General features: G+C 35.6%; 2 protein-coding genes across 4 annotated transcripts in view; one reads left to right on the forward strand and one right to left on the reverse strand.

The window, feature by feature from the left end:
* Nucleotides 1–3,532, forward strand: part of RHOQ (ras homolog family member Q) — a 38,472-nt gene extending 34,940 nt beyond the window's left edge. For both annotated transcript variants that reach the window (XM_019748621.2, XM_019748620.2), the window contains one exon: nt 234–3,532. In XM_019748621.2, coding sequence (XP_019604180.1) covers nt 234–389 — 156 coding nt within the window. In that variant the 3' untranslated portion in view covers nt 390–3,532. The remainder of the gene's footprint in view (nt 1–233) is intronic.
* On the reverse strand, nt 588–27,965 carry PIGF (phosphatidylinositol glycan anchor biosynthesis class F). Of its 2 annotated transcripts, XR_012496343.1 has the most exons (7): nt 27,835–27,965; nt 25,755–26,003; nt 25,040–25,131; nt 23,676–23,792; nt 11,190–11,298; nt 7,675–7,821; nt 588–894 (listed from the first exon to the last, which is right to left on the reverse strand). XR_012496343.1 is itself a non-coding variant. In XM_019748619.2 (6 exons), the coding sequence occupies exons 2-6, from the start codon at nt 25,980–25,982 to the stop codon at nt 781–783; spliced, it is 660 nt and encodes a 219-aa protein (XP_019604178.2). In that variant the 5' UTR covers nt 25,983–26,003; nt 27,835–27,964; the 3' UTR covers nt 588–780. The 2 variants fall into 2 exon arrangements, 1 of the variants encoding a protein (XP_019604178.2); XM_019748619.2 differs by lacking the exon at nt 7,675–7,821 and having other exon boundaries at nt 27,835–27,964.
* Nucleotides 27,966–27,978: the final 13 nt, after the last annotated feature.

Genomic DNA, 27,978 nt, shown 5'->3' on the forward strand with positions numbered 1-27,978 from the left:
CAGTGCTTGGCATATAATAGTAGGTACCCAGTATTTGATGAACAAAGGAATTTTTCATAGAAAAAGTTTGGAAGGATATTCACTAGTATTTTAAGTTAGCTATCTCTGGGTATTATGATTTCATTCTTTTTGCATAGCTGTATTTTATAATTCTCTTATAATGGTATCTTTGTGTCATTCCAATTATGTAAAAAAGATTTTATATATTTGTGATTTTTTTTTTCCCCTCCCAGATAGGAGCGTGCTGCTATGTGGAATGTTCAGCTTTAACCCAGAAGGGACTGAAGACTGTTTTTGATGAGGCTATCATAGCCATTTTGACTCCAAAGAAACACACAGTAAAAAAAAGAATAGGATCAAGATGTATAAACTGTTGTTTGATAACGTGAGAAACATCTTCAGTGGCCAAGGAAACTGCCCATTTCTAAGAAAGCGTATGAAATGCTACAGCTATACCCAGACCTCCTATAAACACTGAAGCAGTTTAAAACTTGAAAGAAAAAAAACAAAGCTTTCCTCAGAATTCTATAAAGTTAAGAATGTTTCTTAAAGGTCCAAGAAGCAGCAAACAGCATCTGAAGCCACAATCCATTATAAATACTTTATTTCAACTAGAAGGTACAATCTCTCAGGGGTTTCATAGTTTAAAAAGCTACAGTCACATCCTGTAACTACATAAAAAACAGTGCTGTAAATGGAACTGCCTGGCTTAGACCATATACATTTCTGCACAGTCTTGATGGAATCTGCACAAAGAAATATCTTCTCCCTTTGTTCCAATTAATTGTTCTTGTATGTAAGTTGCTTTCTATTGTAGTATATCCAGAATGGTGAGATAACAAGGCCAGCCACGTAGCCAAAGGTCGCTCCGAGCGTACAGGAGATGGGCCATACCTGAGGAGAGAATGTATGAGGTCAAAAAAGAACAAATGTTTTATTATTACTTGAGCACAAGTGTAACCTACATATTTCTATATTAAAGCTTAATGTGCTTTCTTAAACAATGCCAAAAGTGTAATAAGGTCGTAACTGCATTTATCATGAACACTAAAAATGTACACGTTTTAGTTCATGTGCATTTAACTGTAACAAGGCTTCTGGCGACTGTAGATTTAGTTTGATGCTCCCCAAACTGCATGACAGACATCCTAAAATTAAAATTTTGGGTCAGAGTTGACCATAATCTTGGACTCAGTTTAGCTCTCTGAACTAGTTGGTAATTTTGTTTTTGAATTTCCACATTGGCTGTATAGCAAATGAAATGAGAAGTATGTATGCTGACCAAACCACGAGAAATTTTAAATTGTGTTAAAGAGAAAAGACCTCCAATTCAAGCATGTTACATGGAATTTATAACAAAGCAACTGCTTCCATTATAAAACTGATGTCACCTTTCAGACACAGATGTTGGCACCATGGCAGAAGTTACAGAACTACAACTTAAGTCAAATGCCTAGAATGTAAGTTAAACAAAATACTTGCTTCCAAATACCCATATTTTCCCTAGCCATATTACATTTCACAATATTACATCAAGCCAGAAGTAAATGTTGATTTATTTCATCCACAAGCAGTGTATATTGGTCCCTAGGTGAAAAGTCCTGCTTTAAAATTTTTTTCATGTTCAACTATGAAACTTATTTGGTATAGTAGAGCCATTTCTAACCTTTCTCTGGGTGAATAGGCCATAGAATTGTGTTAGAGGTGAACCGTCTTAATTACTGGTTGTTACCTAATTAAGCTTCCTTGTTTGGTCTGTTGTGGATCTGCCTTATTCCAAATGCCATGCAACAGACAGTAGTGTTAGACAAGGTTTCAGTGTGAACAAACTAGTGCAGTTCAGAGAAACAACCTAATTCATAGATTTCTCCCCCCAACAGTCTTTCTTACATTTAAACTTGCTGTTGCCTAAATTATGATTTCTTTATGCCTTTTGTGAGCTCCTGTTAATTTCCATGACTTGAGCTTATAGCTGTGTCTGTTGCACAGATTGGGTAATGGAACACTAAACTTTTATACTTGAAAATGACAGCCTTAAATGCTCATCATATCAGTCACAAATCTGGGATGTACAATCTTGTATGTGAGCTTTGTAAAGATTTTAAGAAATGTAAGCATCATCTTCCCTACTGAGGAGTGGAGAGTCTACTGGATACCTAGTCAGGAGCTTTCTCTCGGAATTGGACAGTGGAGTTGTCTTCTATCTCCCAAGAAGTGGTCGTTCACATTAAGTACCACGGCCTTATGTATATTCAAATGGAATCTTATGTAACTTTCTCCTTTAATTTTGGTCTGCTATTTTTAGATAGAATTGAAAGGAATTGTATAAATCAGTTAGTATATTAGCTAAGTTGTCCAACACTTGGTATAAAAGAATTAAGACACTAAAGTATTATACATTTCCAACTTGCCTTTGGGGATTTGATGGGATTTTTCCCCCCTCAAATTCTCATCTCTGAAACTCTTCACACTTGTTTACTAGCCAATGAAATTTAAAATCTAGAATTTGTCCTACCCTAAGAAATGGACTAGGAATCTGGAAACACAGCTCTGGTGTCATCTGGTTTCATGACTGGGCCTCGGTTTCCTCATCTATAAATATGAGAGGTAGAAGAGATGCTCTCCAGTATCTCTCCCATTCATCAACTCATGCTTCTCTTGTTTCTTATTCACAATAATGGTTTGACATTACCTTTTCAGCTTCACATTCTTAAGGTGGTAAAAATCCTGTATATAGATTATTAGAACTCTAAGCAAAGACGATTGTATCATTAACCTGAGGTGCCTTAGGTATTCTATTGACCTTGATGGGGTTTGGAGTTTCCCATTGCTTATTAAGAGCCATTTCATTGCTTTGGTTCTTTAGTATTTTTTTTTTTTTTTTTTTTTTGCAAAACCCTTCCTGCCGCTTTAACTAAAAACCAAAGATTTGTTTTCTATTCATAAGCAGATTGTAGAAAATTGCCTTATTTTCAGAAGTACATCTTCATTAAAGGCTTAGGTTTCAACAGAAATTCAAACTAGTCCTGGAACAGCTAGTTCAAACTAGTGAAATACCTGGGATATTAAATACTTCAAAAAATATCTTACATGAGTTTTGCTAGTGAATGCAAATATACTGCTTCAAATAAGGCCATGTACGAATGAAGTTAAACTTGGTTAATATTTTTTTGTGTATAATCAGTTCTGAAGTTCTTAAAAGTGATTTTACAGGCTCCCTGAAATCTTATTTAATACTTTGCTAACTTACATTACACCTATCTCTAAAGGTACGTTTTAGGTTAGCCCATTTTGAATTACTATATTTCCAATAAGTAGAGCCTGAACTAATGGTTTTTATTGTGCATTATCTTAGTTACTTTAGACATTGCTTCCATTTGATTTTTACTTATTAATTTTAAGTACCAAATTAAATACTGGTTTGTTGGTTGTTGCTTTTTAAGTGATTGTTACTTTAACAGTGTCCCATCTTAACACATGGGGTTACAAATAAAATAATATGCATAGTTTACTATCTATGTAAAGCATTGAACTTCTTACCTTAATAGTTTTTATTTAACACCCTATGTAAATATTTGGGATAATATTCTTTCCTTTGTTTCTCATGCTGTTGAGTCTACTCATCATCGGCCAAGTGTGAGCACCTGCACTTTGTTAAAAAGCTCAGTGTCAGGGTGGGGAGAACAATAACCCCTTGTGCATCCCTGCCAAATGCCAATGTGGGTTACTAAGTTCTCTTTTAATCACGTTGTAATTTCAGTATGGCTCTTTGTTTCTAAACACATACGTTCACACACACACATTCCTTAAACAGCTGCTATACTTCACCTCCAGTGGAAAGCCAAAAAATGAAATAAATATTAGTTAGAAGTTTTGTCTAATGAAGGGGTAAGGCTTGGAACACTTACTATTATTAAATTTCTCGAGAAATTCATGCCATCAGCAAATTAAAATGTTGGACTGGCTTTGAAGACTGTTTCCTAGTGATGGATCACGTCTTCCAGCTTGACTTGCCTAAGTTGTCTTTAATTTTAACAGCCATTTTTAAAAAAGAATCTCTCTACAAGGGCAACGTTCCTGATTTTTGTGGACTGAGACAGGGTACGGCAAAGGACGAGCTGAAGGGAATTGGGGGAGGTTGCCCACTAAGAACCTTTCCTCAAGCAATTTCTCACTAACCTTATAATTGCTTTAAAACATTTAGAACTACACTATGGCAAGGTGAAAACCACATTGCTCTCTTCTGATCATGCATTACTGTAGAACTCTGCTTACATTTTAGGAAAGGAAAGTACCAGTGTACCTATATAGTGCTTATTTTTCAAAGCACGTATTAAGTAGTACAGAACAGTGATTAAGAACACTGATTTTTGTATTAGACTGGATTTGAACCTCAGCTCTGCCATTTGTTAACATGTGACGCTGGGCAGATCACCTAACCTTTCTGTGCCTTGGTTACTCATCTGCAAAATGATCATCATAAAACTTGCCTCCTGGAGTTGCTGTAATGATTAAATGAGATAAATGTAGTACTTACAACCACACTTATAACAGTATGTACATGTGAACTATCCTTGATAATCTTTTAGTTCATATTCCCAATGGGCACATATGAAATAAGTTGTATTACAGTGTAGAACACCGTCATTCCCGAAATACACCATCTCTAACGCTGCCCCTATTAAAAAAAAAGTCCTGCCCAAATTTTAAGTACTGTAAATATTTTTTTAAAAAACTACATCTAACAGAATCATGTTTCCTTCTTGTCAAACACAATACATATATACATACATACACATTTCAGGGGTTCATAGACCTCTGAAAGCCCATCTATGGACTCCTGGGTAAGAAGCCCACCACTCTTAACAAGTATTTTTATTAACAGTTCTAGTTAGCCAAAGAAATATGATGACCTTTTACATTTTGGTTTCAGAATTTTAAGGATCATTTTCAGTGATGTAGATAGCATTTGTTTGTTATATGATTTGAGTAAAAAGTTTAAATTGTACTTAATTATAATATGCACATTATTATGTAGGTTCCTGTTATATTAAGCACAAATAGATTTTTAACCCTGTAATGTCATTAAAATGACATTCCCGAGTTTTTCATACTCCATATAACAGCTAGTTGGTATTGTCACTGACTATGGTTGTTTATTAGCTGCTGCAGATTTCCTAAAATGGTCATGTATTTGAAATTAGATAGCTATGATTTTTTTCAAATTAAAAATATTCAACAAAAAGTTGAAAAATAATTATAGGAAAACATTAGACTACTTTTAAAAATACTTCACATTTTACTTGGGAGCTTTATTTTGCTTTTCTGGGACGCAGCATGGGACAGTGGAGTGAGAATGATGTGAGTTTGCAGGGCCAAGTCAGCCACTTACTGACCACATTACCGTGGCCAGGTCACTTAACACCTGAGCCTCAGTTTCCCAATGTGCAAACCAGGATACTAGCACCTCTAGTACTTAAAACATGGGGCTACTGTATTAAATGAAGTAACATTTTTACATTGTCATGAAAGCTGTAAAGTACCATGTATGCATCAGTATCATTTTGTATATTACATGTTCTAACTTGAAAAACATTAAACTTATGATCACTAATGTAAATCTTTTTTAGGTAACGACACTGCGAGGTAATAATTAGATCCAGCAGTTTAGAACAAATGGTTCATGAGCAATGTTATATTGTGCTGTAGGAACTACTCCCTTGCCCTTGTAATATAATCATCTTTAATCCATGCTATTCTTTACATGAAATACCTGGGGAATAAGAAGCTTACAACAGAAAACACACTGCATTGTATTAACCATATGCAGCCTCACCTCAGAAATAGGGCAATTCCTGCTCCTAGCTGTCATTTTTCATAAATTTTAAAAAGCATCAGTACAGAACAATGTAGGTTCTAAACCAACCACTGGTAGACATTTGTGTCATTTTTAAGCGTCTCTTATGAATGATTCCATTCATTCACAACTATTATGTCTCTATAAACCAAGCAGTTAAGGTACAAATTATTTAATTTTAGATATGTTTGAATAACAAATTCTTAAAAATGTGTTGCAATATAATTAATTATAAGTGTTAGAGAGGTATATGCCATCACAGATACCAGAACACCTAAAAACACTTAGAACAACTCAACAACCATTAGGATTACTGGCTTTTTCAGATAAAAAAGGAAGATAAAACCCAGGCAGTCGGTTCTAAACTTCTCACGAGCTACTTTTTAATGTATTAGCTTGGTGCAAAAGTAATTGCAGTTTAAGAGATTACAAATTGCAGAAACCGCCATTACTTTTGCACCAACCTAATATTTGTTTATTGTGCTTATCACAAATTTGTATCTGCAGGACAGACAATTCATCTTTCAAAGCTTGCTGACACTTCTACTGATTTTAAATGGCCATTTATATTTCCCTCTGAATTTGGTTGTAAGTGATGTTTTTCCAGGTGTTCTTAAAGCAAATATTGTCTGATGCAGGAATACATGTACAGATGATCTCTTCTGCACACACTTCTCTAGTTGTAAATCTGCACCGATGCATGTATACGCTACTGCTGTCCTACGCCTCAGAGTACAGTCTGGTCGGAACTTCTTGTCAGTGACACTAAATGGACCTTGCCACAATCACATGCAAATAAGGTAACTTGTCCAGCACTGTTCCTTTCACATTGAAAGTCCTGCGAGCAGAGCACGAGCAACATGATTACCCTATAATGAACCTGCCTTTAAATCCAAGATCGCTTTCTGTCAGTTAAGTGTTACAGTTTCTTTCCCATGTTTGGAACATAATAAATCATATTCATATAAATTTATTTTGGTCTGTCTAAAACACTGTATAATACCTTTGGCAACAGAAACACTAATTAACCTAGAAACAGGCAACTCTTCAATAATTAAAGCCATAATCTTTGTTTTATCCCCCACTCCACGTAGCATTATTTGTAGTCATTCATTTAGTCATAATCCTTATGTTCTCTAGTTTCAATTTATGGAAGAATTATCTGTGGCATCTGTGACTTTACAAAATGAATATGTTTCCCAAATATTACATTTTTAACCTAATAATACCAGAGAGAACAAAAAGGATTTTTAAATATAACAATGCTTCTTTTATCTGGTATCTGATGGGAATACATACAAGGATTTTAAAACCATTTTAAATTGTTTTAAAGACAATCTCAGCTTTGCTTTTTAAAAAATAAGTAAGGTCAGAAGAGATTTGATTACCTGGTTCAAATCCATTTTGGAGATAGTAGCACTTAAGTCCAAAGTTTAAAGGCATTTGTAGGTTTTCGAGGCACAAAAGCTTTGCATATTAGCTTCAAATGCTCTCCTACAAATGTATTAAATTTTATGGTCTAAAATACATACACCAGCAGAGTGGTCATGGCATTTAAATGAAATTCTTATGTGGGAAGAGAAATACAATGTAACAACTAAAGCTTTTCCGAAAAGATGTACGAGTAAGCTATGGCCGTTTTTTAAAAACAAAAACTGTTTTAGTGTCTCCAGCAATGAAGAGACTTGTGTCCTGGTGGTCTGGTTTGGATCCTAAAGGAAGTCTTCCTCTTATCAGCCAAGTCATGTTAAGCAAGATACGTACTCCTCTCCCCACACTTTAACTTTCCTATGTGTAAAAATGGGAATGAAACCTACCTCGCACTACGGTTGTCAGGATTAAGATATTTGTGTGACAGTGCCAAGTTCCACATACATAGGGTTATCTAAACATTAGGCTTTCTTTCTATTGCCATCTGAAATGTCAGGATTGAAAATTATTTGAAGTCCAAATACCCTAAAAACCTAAATACCAGAGAAACAACAAGATGAATTAACAATCCACTCTACCAACTGAAGGACTGCTGAGAAAAATGAATAACATCTTTCGTCACTTGTCATTATTTACAATTATTTAAAATTCCTCTTAGTAAGTAAAACTTTTTCATTGAGATTACATATTTTCAATGGGCCTTTCCAGTCCTTTAATGATAAAACAATTTAAAAAATATAAATATGCTTGAAATTGCTCAATACAGAACTCACACCATTATAATCTTACGTTTTGCCTTTGGAACTTTATACAAAGTCAGACTTGAGTTCAAAGTAGAGAAAATTGAAATAAAACGTAAAAGTTTTTGTGGCAGTGTGCGTGAGCATTTTTAAAGAAGGTATAATTGCTTAACCAGATACTCTTGTTTTTCTGACTGGAATACAAATAAAACTTGATCACAATCCAGTAAAGTTTGATTTACCACAAACGTATCAAATCTGAATTGGGCTACAAGGGACAGAAAACTAAAATCTCTTCTTAATATGTTATATTTTAGATACAAAATACAGTAGTGTCTTCTCATGAAGACATTCTAGAAAAGTCTCCATTTTGAGATAATGCCATGTTCTTTTATCTGGTTTATTGTTCTTCTGGCAGATTCTGTCAGCATAATGAGCCACACTGAGTACTTACTCCGTGCAGTCAGACTCATGAAGAAAACAAAATAAAAAACCTTGTTTGCTCAAAATAAAAAATGAAAGCCAAAAAAATGAATCCTCACCTTTTCTCTAGCCAATAACTGCTAAAAGGGAGAGGGGTGGGTAGTTATCATATAAATAAAAGATGATTCGTTATACATCAGTTCTACCATTCCACCAACAGTATGTATCATAATTTTAAAACAGTGATGAGTGGGTCATTAACTTGGACTATTCTAAAAACAACACAACGGTAAAGATAATTAAACAACCAGTAATATTCTAGTCGAATTAAACATTCTTAATGAAGATCAACACTTGTTACATATTTAAATTGACAGCTAGAAATCTTTTTAAAAAGTCAATAATTCAGGATCAAATATATGGTGATGGAAGGAGAACTGACTCTGGGTGGTAAACACACAATGGGATTTATAGATGATGTAATACAGAACTGTACACCTGAAATCTATGTAATTTTACTAACAATTGTCACCCCAATAAACTTAAAAAAAAAAAGGTCAGTAATTCAAATGGAAACTTTATATTAATTTTAAAAGTCTGATTCCTTCAATTTGGATCCAGCTCACCTCTTATTGTAAACAAGCACTGACACTGAAAAAGGAGAGTAGCTAAAAGCCTGAACAATCCAAAATGAATAATTGGATTATAAATAAGATACATATTTTCTACACAAACCTAAACCCAGATTTTACAAAGAAACATCTACTCCCCATAATTCAATTTCTACTTCTAAATCTTGTAAACAGAAGTTTTAAACAAGTGTAAGATATCAAACTTTTACACTATAAAATAGTCCATCTATATGCAAACTGACATGTTAATTACACATTACCTTACCAACTCATTAAAGTTGATGGTCCATGATGCTTTGTATATCAATACTTTAGATTTAATTGCATGTATCTGAAAGTAATGACTCTACTACAGATTAAAACGCAATTCTCCATGTGTACTTTTAAATGACTCTTATTGTCCCCCAATTTGGAAATCACTGACACTGTTGAATGAAATTAAGTTCCATCGGATAGTAACAGTACAAATGAATCCCCATCTCCCAATGATCACAGAGATGGCCAATGAAATATAAAGGAAACCTTTTTTAGTACTAAAAGCCTTGGGAAGGGTATCAGTGACAGCATATATTCCAAACCCTTAGGGATTTCTATAACGTATAGTAAATGAAGAACCAATACAGGGAATGGCAAACCCACCAGACTTATGGAATGTACAAGAACAACTTGTCTGGGAGAGACACAACATCTACTAAAAAGCACAAAGAAAGGACTTAAAAGCAGGCAGTTAAGTGGAAGACATACAGCCTGGCTCCCTCAAGGGCCTTTGGAAAGTGAAATACGTATCAAAGATTTAACCTAGCCATTCCTTGCCTAGAAATTTATACTAAAGAGGAAACTGGGCAAATATGCAAAGATCTATGTTTAAGTATGATAATCACCCTTAATAATAATAATAATAATAAAATAGTAGGGAAAACTATAAAAAATCTAAATGTCCATTCATAAGAAATTGGTATGTGATTTTACCCAAATAATGGAATATTACATGTATGTAAATTTTCACTGATACAGAATGAGCTCCACCTGAAGCTCCATTGAAAAAAAAAAAGCAGATTAAAAATAACATATTATGAATAGTTAATAGACATGGAGAGAGCTGCAAAAATTATCACCAAAAAACAAATGGGAGTTGCCTCTAGGTGGTTGGATATTTGAGAATTTCTGCTTTTTTCTTTATAATTATTAATACTGATTAAATTTTCTAAATATAAACTGTAATCAGAAAAAATTCTCTTCATGTTGGAAAAAGAAAGTATATTTATTTTTAATATTGCAGTTAAATTGGGGGGAAATTATCTTAAGAAAATAATTGTAAAAAAATCTATGAAGACATACAGATCTAAAGATGTTTATGACAGAACTATTTTTAATAGTAAAATATTGATAATGACCTAAATGATCAATAGTGAATTTGTTAAATAAATTTTGGAATAACTATGTAATGGCATACTAGTAAGCCATTAAAAATTAAGACAAAGATATATGCATTACTAGCTCAGTGACCTTGGAAATACTGCATATCTTCTTGTTACCTGTTTTCCTCAACTGTAAAATGGGGATAAAAAGAACACTTTTGTCAAATTGCTTTACCTAGCATATTAGCTATATCCTACTGGGATAGGAAACAAAAAACCTGATGTTTATAGGCGTACATCGGTCTCACATATCCCTTTTAAAAACTTATTTTGCTATATGCTTTTAAAAAATATTTCAAGATCATTCAATTTGGCCATCAATCAAGTTAACAAAAATATGAATCTAAGACCACAAAGACAATGAATATCAAGTTGAAAATAGGGAATCCCTGCAACTTCTGGCCTATTTTTCAAAAACTCCTATCCATACCCACAAACCAAGCTTGTTTATTCACCTATACATGTAGAAAAAATAGTGCTGGAAGATAGACCCAGACTGCTGTAGACGCCTGTGACACAGACAGGCCCCAAAAAGAAATCACCTAGGTTATAGTGACAGAGGGAACTGGCGTCCCTACTTAATCGAACAACAAAACAACTTATACATATATCAGTTTCAGTTTATAGCTTCATCAGTTTTATTATTGTACAAACATTTATTTTGTTGCTTTAAGTAGCTGAAACCAACCTGCCATGGTCTTTCCCAATCAAGTGGAATAGGAAAGGCTCCAAGCCATGTTCCTATAAAACTAGAAATTGTAGTGATCTGGAGACTATTCTCCCAAATGGATGTAAGTCTGTAAAATACAAACACGTAAATCATTGGTGGTATATATTTTAGCTGCTGGAGAATCAAAGAAACAGAAGCACAAAAGGAACATTATACATACTCATATATGTTCTCTTCATTTAAAATAAGCATCTCAAATTGACAATTATTTACCATGAAATATTAACAATTAAATGGTAATAAGTATTTTTCAGTTGGAAAAGTAATATATGCACATAGTAAAAGTCAAACAATACGACAGAGCATTTGCAGTGAAATCTAAGTCTTCCTCCCACCCTTATCATCACCGCTGGTTTCTTTCCCCAGAAGCAACTGCTATTACCAACGTATTACATATCCTTCTAGAAATGTTTTATGCATGCACAAATACACACACTTTTGTTTAGAATGACATATGTATATTTACATATATGCACACATATATGTATATATCCTTCAAAACAAAACTCAACGCATCATGTTATAAACCCAGTTTTACTGTTATGTTTTCCCTCGTTAATAGTTATAATAGTATTCCACTGTAAGGAGGGAATATCATTTATTCAGCTAGTCCTTCTTATGGCACATCTTATTTAAACAAATCAATTCTATTTATTTGGTGGAGGAGTAGAGAACAAGAACAAAATATTTCAAAAGATTCAGTAATTTTGCCTACCATTCTTATTAAGTGCACATCTTAGAGTGCAAAGGTGGAAAGACATAATTCTGCCATTCTCTTAGTAGGTCTTGGTTTCAGCCTGCTCCTAACAGTGTGACCACTTAGCCATGGGGAACGTTGAGTCTGGTTACAGTAGAGTAAAACCCCACCACAATGCAGTAAGTAGGGTCCAAATAATTGTTTAAGATGCGGGGTTATTATGAATTTTATGAAATGCACTTTCTTCCAGCTAGTGTGGCAAAAGGGGAGAACGTTTGTTTTGTTAGATAATTTCTTTTATTAGAAATAAGCCAATTGTTACACCAAAAGGTACACTGAATTAAAGAAGTCTCAAATGAGAAGTCAGTTCATAAACCAATCCCTCCATCACCTGGTCATCTCATTACTCTGCTTTCCTCACCTATACAAGAGCTTTAGCTTGTTCTATTGAAAATTGGGGCTGAAAGAAGGTTGGTGCCAATCACCACATATGCAAATTTGTTATTTGATGGGCTTTATTGTTCTTTATTTACATAACACCTATAAATGCAAGTCAATTTCTTCAACTAGCATTCAACAGAACAGATATCTGTTACAAGCTTTAAAAACAATTAGCAAGTTGTACGTAGAGAACTGTACTGTTCAGGCAATTTGAAGGATTTTCTAGAGTAATTTTGACTTGTATGTGGCTCACAAATATTGAGTAGCTTTTCAGTTAACATGAAACTCCTCTATGTTGCAATACATAACATGCTGTGCCTAAAGACACAAAGTCTGGTAGAGGTTGAGAGCAGAGTTTACTTTCTGCTCAGAAGAGTTTACTCTTTCCATTTTATGGAAGAGGAGGAAGTTTCGCTGGATTTGGAAGAATTGGCAGCATTTGGTCTTGAAGAACTGGAGAAAGAGCTGCACTGCAGGTAAAAAAAGGATTAGTAGTAAAATTGGTTGAAACTGAGTGGAAGAATGAGAAATAAGACTAGACAGGTAGTTTACAGTTAGGATTTTTGAGTAAACACTTGCTGAAAAAAAAAAATCCTTCTCCAGGCATATAATTCACTCATTCAAAGTGTACAACCCAATTTTTTTTTTAGTATATTTACCAACTTGTGCAACTATCACCCCAAAATGAAACTCCATCCACTAGGAGTCACTCCTCATTTCCCTTTCCCCGCAGCCCTAGGCAACCACTAATCTACTCTCTGTCTCTATAAATTTGCCTATTCTGGACATCTCATGTAAATGGAATCATGCAACATGTGGTCTTTTATGACTGGTTTCTTTCACTTAGCATAATGTTTTCAAGGTTCATCCATTTTGTAGTATGTAAAAATACTTCTTTCTCTTTTGTTGTAGGGCCACAGCACATTTTCTTTTTTCCATGCATCGGTAGATGGATATTTGTGTTGTTTTGACTTTTTGGTTATTATGCATAATGCTACTATAAACATTCATGTACAAGTTTTATGTGGAAGTATGCACTCATTTTTCTTGGGGATATACTAAGGAATAGATTTTGTGGGTCATGTGGTATCTCCATGTTTAACCTTTTGAGGAACTACCAGACTGTTTTCCAAAGCAGCTGAGCCATTTTATATTCCCACCAGCAGTGTATGTGGGCTCCAATTTTTCCACATCCTCGCTAACATTTGCTATTATTGATTACAGCCATCTTAGTGGATGTGAAGTGTTATCTCACTGTGGTAGACTCAGGGTAAGCATTTTAGAAAAGCCTTAAAAGGCAGAGTAAAGGAGCCACTGAAGTTTTTACATCAAGACAGCAGTATGACCAGACCTGCGTTTCAATAGGATTTATGTACATGCCTTGTCGAACCTCTAAGCTTCAAGCTACTTGCGCTAAGGGGCAAGACCGATGGCTTCACAGTTTTGTTACAGCACATTTGTGGCCATCCTATAATTGTTAAGATTAAAAAGTGCAAACATCTAAGAGGCTGTCCTCTATTTTTTTGATGTATCCAAGAGTGTTTATGATCTTACATATAATAAATGTAAAAAGAAAATGGAACCAAAGCCTAGTTTAAAAAATACTCTGTAGCCTTTTTAAAATTAAAATTTTATATTTATCAAAGTAATATATATCAATACTTTTAAAGTCAAAGATTACAATTAGGCTAATCATAATATAAATCCCTTCCTGCGACAGACGCTTTCAATTCTTCACGGGTTCTTCTGTGTACCTCAAATTCCAAAGAATATACATTATGTATGGATTTTTCAAGATTTAGTTACTTTCTGCTTTCTATGATGGAAGATTTAGCACTCTACCCACAAGCCTCCTATTCCCACATACACATTTCTGACTCATCGCCCCCTCTTTGATAACATCTCCTCTCGGCTGAATCCCGAACACAGTATCTACAGTATTACGATTATGAAAATATTCATCACAGCTGAATCACGCAGTAAGCCACAATTATATTTCCTTTCTTATAGTACATATAATTTTTAATTTTCCTTGGATGTTAAGAACTGCCTCCCTTTTCGCCTCCATTTGCTTACGTACTTGTCATGAAATCATCCTTAAATATTCCACAGAAACTAAGCGTCACCTCTAAATGCTCGCTTGAGCTTTCTCTTTTGTGGAGACACTTCACCTGCTTCAAAGCGGACTGGTTGCTCCCTAAGCCTGAGGCACAGCTGCTGCTCGAGCTCCCTACACCATCATCTTGTGAATTCCCTTTGCCTCTCAGTGCTTTTGGGTCTCCCGTTTCCTAGATTCCGAGACTGCTTCCATTTGCCTTTTTTTTTTCCCCCTTAAAGCACCTCCTTCATTAGATTCCTGAAAAGAGTACACGGAAAACAGATTTGAGAGATGTTTTAAGTCTGAAAATGACTTGGCTGTAATTGTTGGAAATCATTTTGCCTCAGAATTCTGAAGGTATAACGCCATTGTTTTGATTCCCACCTGAGAAGTTCAGAGCCATGCAGATCCTAGTCCTCTGTAGGTAAGATGTTTCCCCTGTCCCATTCCCTCCCTGGGACCCTTTATTCCTGGTTATTTAAAATTTCACAATAATGTGTCTTTGAGTGGGTTTATCCATTATGCTGGACATACATGGGCCTCCTTAATCTAGAATCTCAGGTCTTTCGGTTCTTGAAATTTTCCTTTATTTAAAGGCTTGCTTTTCTTCTGTCCAGATCCCTTAAGAATTTTGTTTTTCTTACCCTTTTGCTAGGAATACTACCATTTGGAATTAATTCTCTTATTTTCTTACCTTCTAACTCATTTCCTGTATCTTTGACTTTTTGTTTGACTAAAGGATCTTTTTAACTTTGTCTCTACTTCTACTAAATTTTTTTTCTATCGTATTTTTAATTCTCAAGAGCTTTCTTGTTCTCTCAGTACTCCTTTTGATTGCCTCCTGGTCATTTTTTATGGATGTAAAACATATGCTTTTTTAGTTACCTTTATTCTGCCTTTGTTTCCACTGAGTTTGTTTTTTGTTTTCAGACAACTGTTACTCAGATGTCTAGTGACTCTTCATTTCTCATTCTGCTTAAAACACTATATATGAAACGTCCTGTAGACACAGCAAGTATTTTAGTGGTTGCCTGGACTGGGTGGGAGAGAAAAGTAGGAATGGAGGATGACTGCTAGTAAGCATTGTTTTTTTGGGGGGTGATGAAATGATCTAAAATTAAATTGTGGTGATGGTTGCAAAACGGTGTCTATACTGAAAACCACTTTATGGTATGATGTTGTATCTCAATAAAGTTATTTTTAAATACCAAAAAGTGAAACACTAAACAGCTGACTGGATGTTCACTGTGCATGAATAGCACGACTCAACTGCTGGGCTTCACTGTTCTAGGGACTGGGTAGGACCCCTGCCTTTTAGAGAACCCCCAAAGGTCAGTAGCTGTTTTTCTTTTGTACCATTTTTCCCAGAAAGAAATATTTCAACATTCTACCCAGGTGATATAGCCTGGCTGTCAGTATTCTAAGCCAAGCAGATAAAAAGAACTAGGCGTAAGGTGAGGACTCATTCTTCAGTATGTAGAATTTTATTTAATCCTTATTCTCTGAAGAAGTTGCACCGAATAGGCTCAGGATCTGGCGATAGCGAGTAGTTTGGGGGTACAATTATATTTTCTCCATCTTCCCTTCCCCTACTGTATAACTTCTATTGCTTATGTTATTTTTTATAGTATTTACATTGTTCTGAAACCCTAATTCAATTATTTTCTTGATACAGTGAGCACCTTTAATATGCAAACTAATTATTTCATTTGGGGAAACTTGTCTCCTATCTTATCTTTGAATTAATGTTTTATTTTGTATTTTAGGGGCACTAACTCATCTTAAGTTGATCTCATTTGTTTGTTCTCTATTTGTCATTTCTTCTCGAATTGCTTTATTCTTCCCAACCCCCTCCCTATCCCTGATTCATTGAGAGCTGTTCCTCAGCTCAAATCTTTCCTCCATGCTAGAATTTGATTTTCTCATTTGTTTCTAATTTATGATCTTGAATGGTGTGGTTTGGATTCTCAATTTATTTCATTAATTTGGAATTTCCTTCTCCATCTCATTTTGTTTCATTATCTCATCTCAGAGCTCTTCTTATATTGAATTATATCCTCAATAACATTACTCTATGGTAAACTGTGTTTTCTGGGTTTTATTCCTTGGGCAGTATTTTTCTTCCAGGCTGGATTCTTTGTCTTCCACATGCCTTTTTCTTCTTCTACAGTGCGTTTTTAGGGCTTTCATGCCATTTCTTTTCATCTTGCCCACACTTCACATGGGCAGGCTGCCCAGACTACCTATTTGCCAAGATACAATCAGTGGTCATCCCATCTTAACCGGCACCAATTTTTCCTGTGCTGAAGCTGCTTTTGAGGACTAGATGTTATTTTCTATCCAGTTTTCTGTAATATGAGGGCAGGAGAGAATGGGTTCAAGGAGACAGAGAAAGGAAAATGCTATTTCTGAGGTTTAATCAGTAATATTCAGTTGAAATTTAATAAGTGGTAGCTCCACAAATCAAACTTTAAAAAAATTTTGCCCCCGGATTATGCATCCCATTAGAAATCAGATGAAGCTACTGTAGCACAATCTGCCCCTTTGGCAGAGCCCAGTAGACAGCCCTGGTAGATCGATAAAATGTATATAGCTTTGATGGGGACTCAGCGAAACCAGCACCTTTACACATATGTATACAGGTATGTAAGTATATACATATCCTTCAAATTAGAACTTTAGTTTGGCACTGCCTAGCAACTTCTTTTACTCTAGAAATTCTACTCCAGGAATCTAGTCTACAGAAATCCTTGCACAATTATACACAGTGAAATGGTTCAAAGATGTTCATAGCAACATTATTTATAATCATGAAAATTTGATAACATTCAACAGGAAGTTAGTTAAATAACTCATGGTACATGGAATACTTGTAATGATTAATTACCCTACATTCATCTCACACCTGATGATTAGACTAATTAAACCATGGTGATCCCATTCTCTTTCCCAGTGACTAGTTAAGGAAAACTCAAGGAAGAGAAGCTGCTGCCATCTCACTACCATCCAAGGATGAGAACCAGGAGGATCAGTGAGAAGCACAGCCACACCTTGACTATCTGTATCTAGAACCACACAACCTGTTATGTGAGATAATCAGTTTCCCTATTGTTCAAACCAGTATAAGCTGAAGTTTTCTATTACTTATAGATGAAGGAAGACATACTAAGGACACTTTGAAGAAATATATACACACAATTAAAAACGTTCCTAAAAAGTGGGAAAAAAAGCAAGTTTATAAAGCATTGTCTAGTATAACCATTTTTATTTTTAAATTACATACATGTTAGACAAAGTTAGAATATATAAAATCTATTAGTAATGGCTGCTTCTTTGATAGGATTAGTGGGATGCTTAACTTTCTGTATTTTTCTATTATTTGAATGTTTACAATATATATTCTTTGGTAATAAACAAGATAAAAACAAACAAAAAGGAAGTTTCTTTCTACAAACTAATTTATAGCAGTACTGACATTGGTTCATTCTCATTTTATGTTTCCCTAATAAAGTCATCTGAATTCTATGGTTTTTGGCTATTTTTTTCATATTGTATACACATAATCAATAGGGCTGAGAATAGAATAAATGGCTCACCATGAATAAACTTAAAAAGTAACTAAAGCAGTATTGCAGATCAGTCTTTATGACGATGAGTTCCGAGTACCTGTCCACATTATTTGACTCCACTGAAATTCACTACATCAAACATTAATTGAAATAAGCAGAACATTTTGATGGCTAGTATGTGCCAGACTTTATCAGATACCTGAGGTAGTTAAAAGTAACTACTATGCCTTAGACAGCCTGTCATCACAACCGCTTTTTAGATGGAGATGATGTTTTTAACAGTTCATCTCTTCATATGAAAAAGAAACACCACACAACTCCTCCTAGTGGCTGAAGATGTTTTATATAATTCTATATAAACTTTCCCCTTAGCCACTGAATGATTATTAAAATCACTGCCTCTTAAAAAAAAAAAGAAAAATAGAAATATGAAGATCATGAGGAAATTTAGTTAAAATATACCTCTTTGCCACTAAATTTTTGTGCCCACATCTAGGCTAAATTACCTATTTTTTATATGTATACATTTTTGGTTATTCATATCGTTTTACTTGGTGTTCACAGTGGTTTTTTCAATACAAAATCCATTTCAATACAAAGATGACAAAAAGAGGCCTGTTGTCTTTGTCTACACAAATAGATCTACTACCTTCACCTTGGCAAGACAACCAGATTTAGGAATCTATTCAGAAATTATTTTTTCATTTCACCAGAAGTGATCCGATTCTGACTTAAATATTCAAATAATGGCACAAAAGAAGTAATAAGTGAAAAAGCAAACTTCAATGAGAAGCATAGGTTTAAGGTAGATTATTACTTTCCGTCATAAGAAAGTCTGCAAATGAAAAATAACCCACAACAATTATAATACTAAGGCCACAAATTAAATTAAACTAGTACAGATTGAATATATTCATTTTGATTTTGAGTAGGTATGCATTAGTATGCTTTGAATTTCAAAAGATACCAAAGGGTAGTCCAGTCAGTGGAAAGCTTCCTTACCTGTCTTCTAGCTTCTCAGATCCCTCCCCAGAGAGAACCAGTATTTTATCAGTTTCTTATGTATCCTACCAAAGATATACAGGTATATCTATTGTCTCCTGCCAACTTTTTAAATAAATGGTAGCATCCTACACACATTTCTTCACCTTGCTTTTTTCCACCTAACAGCACATCAGTAAATAGTGGGTTAGGCGTTTGTTTTCACAGCTGCATAGTGTAGATTCAATTAAGTTTAATCCATCCCTTATTAAAGGACATTTAAGCTATTTTCAAAGCTGCAATGAGTAATCTTATATATACATTTTGTAAGTGTGCAAATATTTCTATGATAAAATCCCACAAGTGGAACTGCTGGGTCAAAGATGGGTATTTGTAATTTTTATAGGTATTACCAAACTGCCCTCATAGAGTTAGAGCCAATTTATGTTCCCACTGGCATTTACTTCCGCCAAATCTTTAACATTATGTATTACCAAACTTACGGATCTTTGTGAATCTGCTAGCTAGAAAATGGTATTCCTCTTCCTATACTTTTTAGTTTTACTTTTGTTATAGATCCTTCTGAGAAGTGCTGGTAGGTATGAAACAAGATGACAACAGATATATTTTGCAAATCTCCCAAGATGCAAAAGGCAAATTTTATAATGAATAAAAAATAAGAAGTTTTTAACCCAGCAGAAAATAATAGGCATTACTGTAAGATATGGTTTAGGCAAGAGTAGAAATAGGATTAAAACAAGTTCAGAAAATGTATACATATTAAATTCATGACAAGTTACTAAGAGAAACTAGAAATAGCTAAGTTTTAAATCCCTTGAGCTTTAAAGTTTGGTTGTTGTTTTTTTAATTTTAGAATGTTAGGAATTTATATATACAATCAGTTCTGCTATAATGCTTGTTTTGAACATTCAAAGTTGTTTCAATTTGACTGATATATCAAGGAATAACACGAGCAATTTAGTCTAAAACACTAATTTGAATACAAAAAACTGCACCCAATTCATCAAACAGAATAGGCAAAGCATTCACACCCCTCAAACATCTACCATCTAATCAAGATAGTGTGGCACTGGCGTAAGGATAGACTTATATGCCAATGCAGAAAGAAGCGAAAGTCCAAAAAATAAAATGTGTTTATGATCAATTGCTTTTCGACAAGGGTGCCAAGATCACTCAAAGGGGGAAAATAGCCTTTTTAACAAATGGTGCGGGAACAACTGAATAGCCACACACAAGACTGAAGTTGGACCCTTAACTCACACCATGTACAATAACTAACAAATGGATCAAAGGCCCAAATGTTAAGTTTAAAATTATAAAACTCTTAAAAGAAAACATAAGAGTAACTCAAAGATATATTAGATTTTATCAAAATTAAAACCTTTTGTATTTCAAAGGACACTATTAAGACAGTGAAAAGACAACACACAGAAAGGGAGAATATATCTATAACTCATTTATCTGATAAGGGACTAGTATCTAGAATACATAAGGAACTCTTACAAGTTAGTAACAAAAGGACAAATCACCCAATTAAAAAGAGCAAAGGATCTCAAGAGATTTTTCTCCAAGGAAAATATACGAGGTCTGACACTTAAGTTCGTGAACTTGTTGCAACGATGTTGCTAACCTTTTTTTATATCAGAGCGATTATTCATTATGAATTTGTATCAACTGGACAGTTAACCAAGTTTACTATTTGGAAGTGCTGAAAAGGCTGCATGAACAAGTTAGATGACCTGTACTTTTCACCAACAATTCATGGCTCTTGCATCACGACAATGCATCAGCTCACACGGCACTGTCTGTGAGGGAGTTTTTAGCCAGTAATCAAATAACTGTATTGAAACACCCTCCCTACTCACCTGCTCTGGCCCCCAGTGACTTCTTTCTTTACCCGAAGACAAAGGAAATATTGAAAGGAAGACACTGTGATGACATTCAGGACATCAAGGGTCATAAGACAACAGCTCTGATGGCCATTCCAGAAAAAGAGTTCCAAAATTGCTTTGAAGGGTGGAGTAGGCGCTGGCATCGGTGCATCGCTTCTCATGGGGAGTACTTTGAAAGTGACCATAGTGATATTCAGCAATGAGGTATGGAGCACTTTTTCTAGGACGAGTTCGTGAACTTAATTTTCAGACCTCATACAATGGCCAACAGGCACATGAAAGATGCCATCATCAGTCAGTAGGGAAATGCAAATAAAAACCACAGTGAGATAACACTTCATACCCACAAGAATGGTGATAAGCAAAGAGTCAGATAAACAACTGTTGGTGAGGAGGTAGGGGAATTGGAGCCCTCATACACTGTTGTGGGAATGTAAATGTACACTTTGGAAAACAGTCTAGCAGTTCCGCAAATGATTAAACACGGAGTTACCACTGACTCAGCAATCTACTCCTATGCATATACTCAAGAGAAATAAAAACATATATGTCATACAAAAACCTGTACAGTAATATTTAAAGCAGCTTCATCATAACAGCAAAAAGTAGACACAACCCAGATGTCTATCAACTGATAAAAGGATAAACAAAGTGTAGTATACATCCACACAATGGGATGTTATTCAGCCATAAAAAAGAGTGAAGTACTGACTCATGCTACAACATGGACGAACCTTGAAAACACTATGCTACGTGAAAGAAGCCCAATGCAGAAGATAACATGTTATATTATTCCATTTAATGACAAGTCCAGAATAGGTAAACCTATAGAGACAGTAAATAGCTTAGTGGTTGCTTAGTGCTAGGAAGAGCAGAAAAGGAAGTGACAGCTAAAGGGTATGCAGTTTCCTTTCGAAGTGATGAATATGTTCTCAAATTTACTGTGGTGATTATCGTGCATCTCTATGAATACACTAAAGACCATTGAAGTGTACACTTTAACTGAAGCATATGGTATTTGAATTATATTGTAATGCTATTTAAAAAAATCTCTCCTCCTGGCTACCTCAATTCCCCTCATGTGTATGAGCCACATCCGTTCTTAACTTTCTGTCAGATTTCCAACAACCTTCCTTTACTACTTCATAACTTGCAAGAGGCAACCCTTCCCATACCTACTCCCAAAAGCGAATTTAAGGAACAGTACCATATTTATTTATAATATTCATGTATTCCTTAACTATTTAATGTGTAAAACTGTCCTACCATTTTTATTAATTTCCTATCTTTTCAAATGTGTTATTGATGAAGTTTCTGAGTGTTATACCCCAATCCCATCTTTCCTATAAGCTCTGTTTTTTACTGCCCAATTTTGCACAGTGCGGGGATTTTAGGAATGCATGTGCCATGTTACAGCAGGATTAACTGTGGAATCAGATGACAATGTCTCCCCCAAACACACCATTATAAGAAACAGAATTCAAAGCTGGATGATCATCAACCCAAATCAACAAGGTTTCAACCAGTTTTTACTGTTTAAAAATTTGAAACTAAAATGCTAAAAGAAAGTAATGCCATTTGGGATACTATGGTAACAGTGTGGGAAAAGTTTTCAACGATTACACTTTGTTTTCCAGAATTTTGTGAACACTAGAGGATGATTCTGAAGGGGAACAAACAGTGCTCATTTTAAAAGGAAAAAGTCGGTAATCTTATGGAGCCTACGACCCAGCATGCAACCTTTGCTCTACTTGGGCTGTTCCCTTCCAAATCGCACAAAAATACCACGTTCATTTCAGTTTCCGTGGTTTCATTCATTCTCCTAGCACGAAGTGTCTTTCCCTTTCCCCTCGTCTCACCAAATCTCATGTTCCTGATCCAAGACCCTCAGAGATCACGCCCCCTCCAGCTCATTCTTCAGTGGTCGCCTACCGCTTTGAATCCTGATTTTCTGATTTACACAATTTTAGCCTCACAGTTTACTCACTTCATTCTTGTCCCTTGAACATACAAGTTCCTCAGGGAGAGAATCATGGCTAAGACTTGAGAATCCACACAGAGCTGTACAACATGGAACACAGAGGAAGAGCTCAAGAGCTTTTACTGCTAGTTGATAAACAGGACAAAATCGTGGACACCAGATAACCTTCCAGTTTTGTTAGTTACAACTCAACCATTTCTGATAGAAACCATTTCAATGCCTTTCAAGAAGCTTACATTTTCATTTAGCTATACTGAAAATACACATGGCTGCCAAGGAAATAAAATCCTGTAAAACTTGTACCCGGATGTCATATCACAAAAGAGGCTAAATGAGAAATTAACAGTTCTTACATTTTTAGATTGTGGACCCCAATTCTACATTATAAGATGGATGGAAGCAATTTTATCTGTAGCAATTTTATCACAGTGACAAATTATCCCTGAGAAGTGGTTTTTCAAACCTTTGGTAGCAGAAACCTTTTTTCAAACAAAAGGCTAAGTGGAATTCTACCACAGAAAAAATGCAGAGCTGATCTTGCTAAAGTAGAGGGAGGAACCTGTAGTTGTGTCTGTATCCCCCACAAGTTCACACCACCCCTTCCCTGTCCCCGGTCCCCAAATGCAATGGGCCCTTAGGCATCTCCAAGAACTATACAATGCTGAGAAACACTCATGGAACAATCAGCAAGTTGCCATTAATAGAAAAGTACATTACGTTTTTAAGATTTTCAAACATCACTAAAATATAAAATTAAAACTTACCCATTTCTGCTGAAAACTCTTAGCCATGCTTTGATGTTTGGTCCTAACAAACACAAACAAGGTACAGTAGTAAAAGAAGACAAAATAACTGCAAATAAAAATGTTTCCAACACCAACCTAGAAAAAAAAATTTTCGTCAATTTTTTAAAAAATGTTAAAGGAGCACATATACACACATACCTAACCTTTGTTATTTAAGTAGATTTAATATGAAAATATTTTACTTATACTTTACCTTGAAAGGTAACATAAGTCTTACCAAAATGATTACTATAAAAAATGCAAGCAAAAAAAAAAAAAAAATCTATCAAACATCTGACTTTAATGAGCTCACAAGTGTTAAATACCCTATGATCCATACTGTCCATTGCAAGAAACCCCATTCTAGATCATTAACTTTCTTCCTCAGTAGTCGCTGGAACTTTCTCTGCAACCAGTAGTTCAACTTTAGCTTATCTTGGAGCCACTTAGAAAGCTGGATAAAGATGGGGGGGCCCACCTCTAGAGTTTCTACCGAGACTTGAGAATTTGCATTTCGATAAAATGCTGATGCTGCTGGTTTTAGAACCACAGTTTGAGAACCACTGGTCTAGACATTCATTCTCCTCTAATAAGGACTAGATACAAACATCCATTTACCATTACAAAGGTCTTGTCCTCCCTTCTCTAGAAAAGAATTACCTGTTAATTTACTGTGTGTGTGTGTGTGTGTGTGTGTGTATAAATATAGCTGTATAGCTATATTTGTGTGTATAAATATAAAAAACATCACTCATTTCACCATGATCATTAATTACTGCTAAACTAAAGTTTCCCAAACTATAATAAACATTATATAAGAAATATTCATGAATTTAATTTTCACTAATTTAAAATTGGTCAGATTTGAAAAAGTATTGAGTTAAATTTTACTATTAAACTATAAACATTAGCATACCAAGTATTTAAATACAGGACTCTATTGACTTTTCTTAAGAAAACAAATTATTTTCAAGCACTTCAGAATCACACTTACTAAGAACTTACATGCTTACTATAACTAACTTATCTGTATTACTATAACAAGTTCTCTTAGAGGTTCTAAGGGCCACACATTTATTGGTATAGTATAGTTTCTCATGACCTCCTCCCACATGCAATTAGGTAATAGAAGGCTAGGTAATAGGAGCGTTTGATGAATTAAGTTATTCTACTGTTTTTAAAAAAAAATAACACTGCTAAGGAAGGGCAATGAGGTCAGTATCCTTCCATGACCCAGTAATCAAACACACCAGTTTTCTCTAATCACCAAAAGAATTAGCCCTTTATTTAGTCAATGAATGTTTTAAAATATAATTGCCTTAAGGTAGAAATTTCAGACTTACTCTATTAGTGGTGCTCCATACAGAACAAAAATTACATGAAAGAAGAAACAAGACATAAGAAAGTAGACACAGCATTTCAAAAATCTGGTTACCTAAAAAAGAAATGAATAATTTAAAAACTCAAGAGAATGCCTAAAGGGCAGCCAATGCTTCCATTTTATATATAAATAGAGCGTATTCCCATGTGTGAAACAGTTGAATGTTCCTTGGATGTGGGTATCCTGAAGTCAGATCACATATCCTGTGCATAGTCACGTGCACAGCCCTCAGTACAGCCTGTAAAAATGTCTGTAAGGCAAGAATCCCATCATATTCCACCCACCCAACTAACATTAGAGTCAAAAAGCCTGCCTATTTGTATGGTATGTACTGAGCTATGCTGTGAATCAGTACTTATGAAATAGTTGCCAATAACAGACTGCTAGAACATAAGAACACAAACACAGTCCTTATTATGTGATGATACATGGAACATTTGTTATATTAGCCTGAAGACGTCCAAGTTCCACAATTAGTGCAAGGCAAGGATTTATCAAACATAAATCCTTCCATGTGGGTAGCCTTCCAGCAAGTAACAGGTTACTAATTTGAAATAAAAATTAGGTCCTCTTTACTCACTGTAAATAACCTAATAAGTACTTGACTAATGCTTTGTTTCCCATTATGAGAAACACAACCTCTATGTAAAAATCAGTTATCAAGAAATAAGCCTTACCTTATATGATAATGAACTTCTTTTAGAGGATGCATTTGGTTTCACTACTAAATACAATACTAGATTGACGGCAGTTACAAAAACAGAACAGATGCACAACCACGTCAAGTGCGTTTCCAATATTGAGAAGTTCTCCAAGAAGAATGATGGAATGAAGATGCTTAGGATAACTGAGAATATGCATGAAAGATGGATATACAGTAGTCTCTTGATATCAGTATCTTTCATGGTGTTTTCTTCAGTAGCTACCTAATGAAAAGCAAATTAAGAAGAGCATATGCAATAATACTTTTTCCACTGTCCTAAATGCTCCAACACCTGAAAATAAGTCACGAACCAAAGACAATTTTCTATGGGCTAATAATATATTAGTTTCAGAATATAGGAAGATACATACGTATAAATGCACATATAGACTAATATGGTCAACAGCTCTGAGAACCTAAAAAGAACAAATTTTCTAATTTCTTAAATATGTGTGACTATTTTCTGCAAAGGGTCATGTGCTAGGACCAAGTAAGCAATTTCTTTTCTCTCTCTTTTTTTTGTGCCAAAATCAGAGGTGAAAACAAACTGTGATCTGCCCCTGTAGGAAATATAGCCTAGGCTTTCTAGAACCTCCCTGAATATACTTTGGCTAAACTGTTGGCATATTTTGCCATTGTGGACCCTTGCCTAACATCACAGTAGTTCACATCTTCTAGCAAACACCAAGTGACACCAATACACACTCGAATATTCAAACCGTGGCCAGTGTGTAATCAAGAGAGTTTAAAGAACACTGTGCTAAACTAAGAGATCCCAGTGTTCCAGAAATACCAAAATGACAATGTCTGTTACAGGTGCAGCTTCCAATCAAAAGTACAGCATAAAGGGAGGGAGCAGAAAAATTTACTTTCTCTCTCTCTCTTTTCCTCTATATATATGTGTGTATATATATAAATAAAACATTTTATACATATATACTTATTTGTAATGACTTAACAGAGTTTATACATAGCACTGACTAATGTTAAGGACCTTATTAATTTAGTTACACTGTGGTGAATATTCCAGAATATATATATAATATATAGTATTATATATGATTATAATATATATATTATATATGTATATATTATACACACACAGAGGAGACACCCACTAACGCAAAAGGGAAAAGTCCAGGCCCTATCCAAACAGCTCTCATTTAATTCACATTATAATTTTCAAAGGCAAATATTTTACTGATAAGGAAACAGGCTAAGACAGATTAAGGGACACGTCCAAGGTCCCAAGTGTTAAAGCCATTTCAAAGCCTAGCCTCTCTGTTATAAATGTATATACTAGGGCTCAAGAAGAGAATGAACGGCAAGGAGGGAGAAAGGAAAAGTTTCTCACAGGTCCTATCCTGGCAGGGTGGGGGATCCACAATACATGTCTCGACGCTCCTTCGGACATTTCTTTACGGCCCACTCAGAATCCCAACTGATGTGAGCAGATTTGGATGTAATACAGTGAGCAGTACCCAAACTCAAATGTTTGCTGAATGAATGAACGAATGAACGAGGCAACGAAGAAACAAAGGAGAATGGGTAAAGGGTTTGCCCCTCTTGAGAAACCAGTCCTGTGTTAGGCCCGGGCGAGCGTACGAGGACACCCGTCAGGCTTCCCCTCCGGGGGCCACGGCCCTGGCGTCCCAGGTCTAACCGGGCCAGTGCCCGCAGATATTGTGGCGGGAAAGAAGGCCCTTCTGAACGGCTCCCGATTTCGCCGGGATCGCCGGACCTTTAGCATCCCCATCCCAAACTATGTCGCTCGGGACTCTGCCCAAGGCTCAGCCGGCTTAGCAGCGCGGGACGAGCTGAGAGGCATAATCAAAAAGCACAGGCGTGGAGACCAGGAGAAACGGAGGGGCAGACACAGTCAGAGGACCCGTCCATCACGGCAGCCCCGTGGGTCACGCAGGAAGGGTGGCGCACGAGCAGGTGGCGGGCGCGGCAGGGCCGGGGGCACAGAAGCTAGCAGCCATTTGGGCAGTTAGCGGGAGTTGCCTGCACACCCAGGAGGCCCGCGTGATGGAGCGTTCGGCTTTGCTTACCTAATTCTCCAGCCCGCACAAAGGAAAAGGTAGCCACTACCTCCCACCATCAGGTGCGCCTAGCCGTCAGGACCCTCGCTCAGGCGCAGGCGCAGGCGCAGTCCTGTGGGGCGGAGACGCAAAGTAGCAAAGCCAATCGGAAAA

This window comes from Rhinolophus sinicus, linkage group LG05, assembly GCF_036562045.2.
Source record: "Rhinolophus sinicus isolate RSC01 linkage group LG05, ASM3656204v1, whole genome shotgun sequence".
NCBI classification, from domain to species: domain Eukaryota; kingdom Metazoa; phylum Chordata; class Mammalia; order Chiroptera; family Rhinolophidae; genus Rhinolophus; species Rhinolophus sinicus.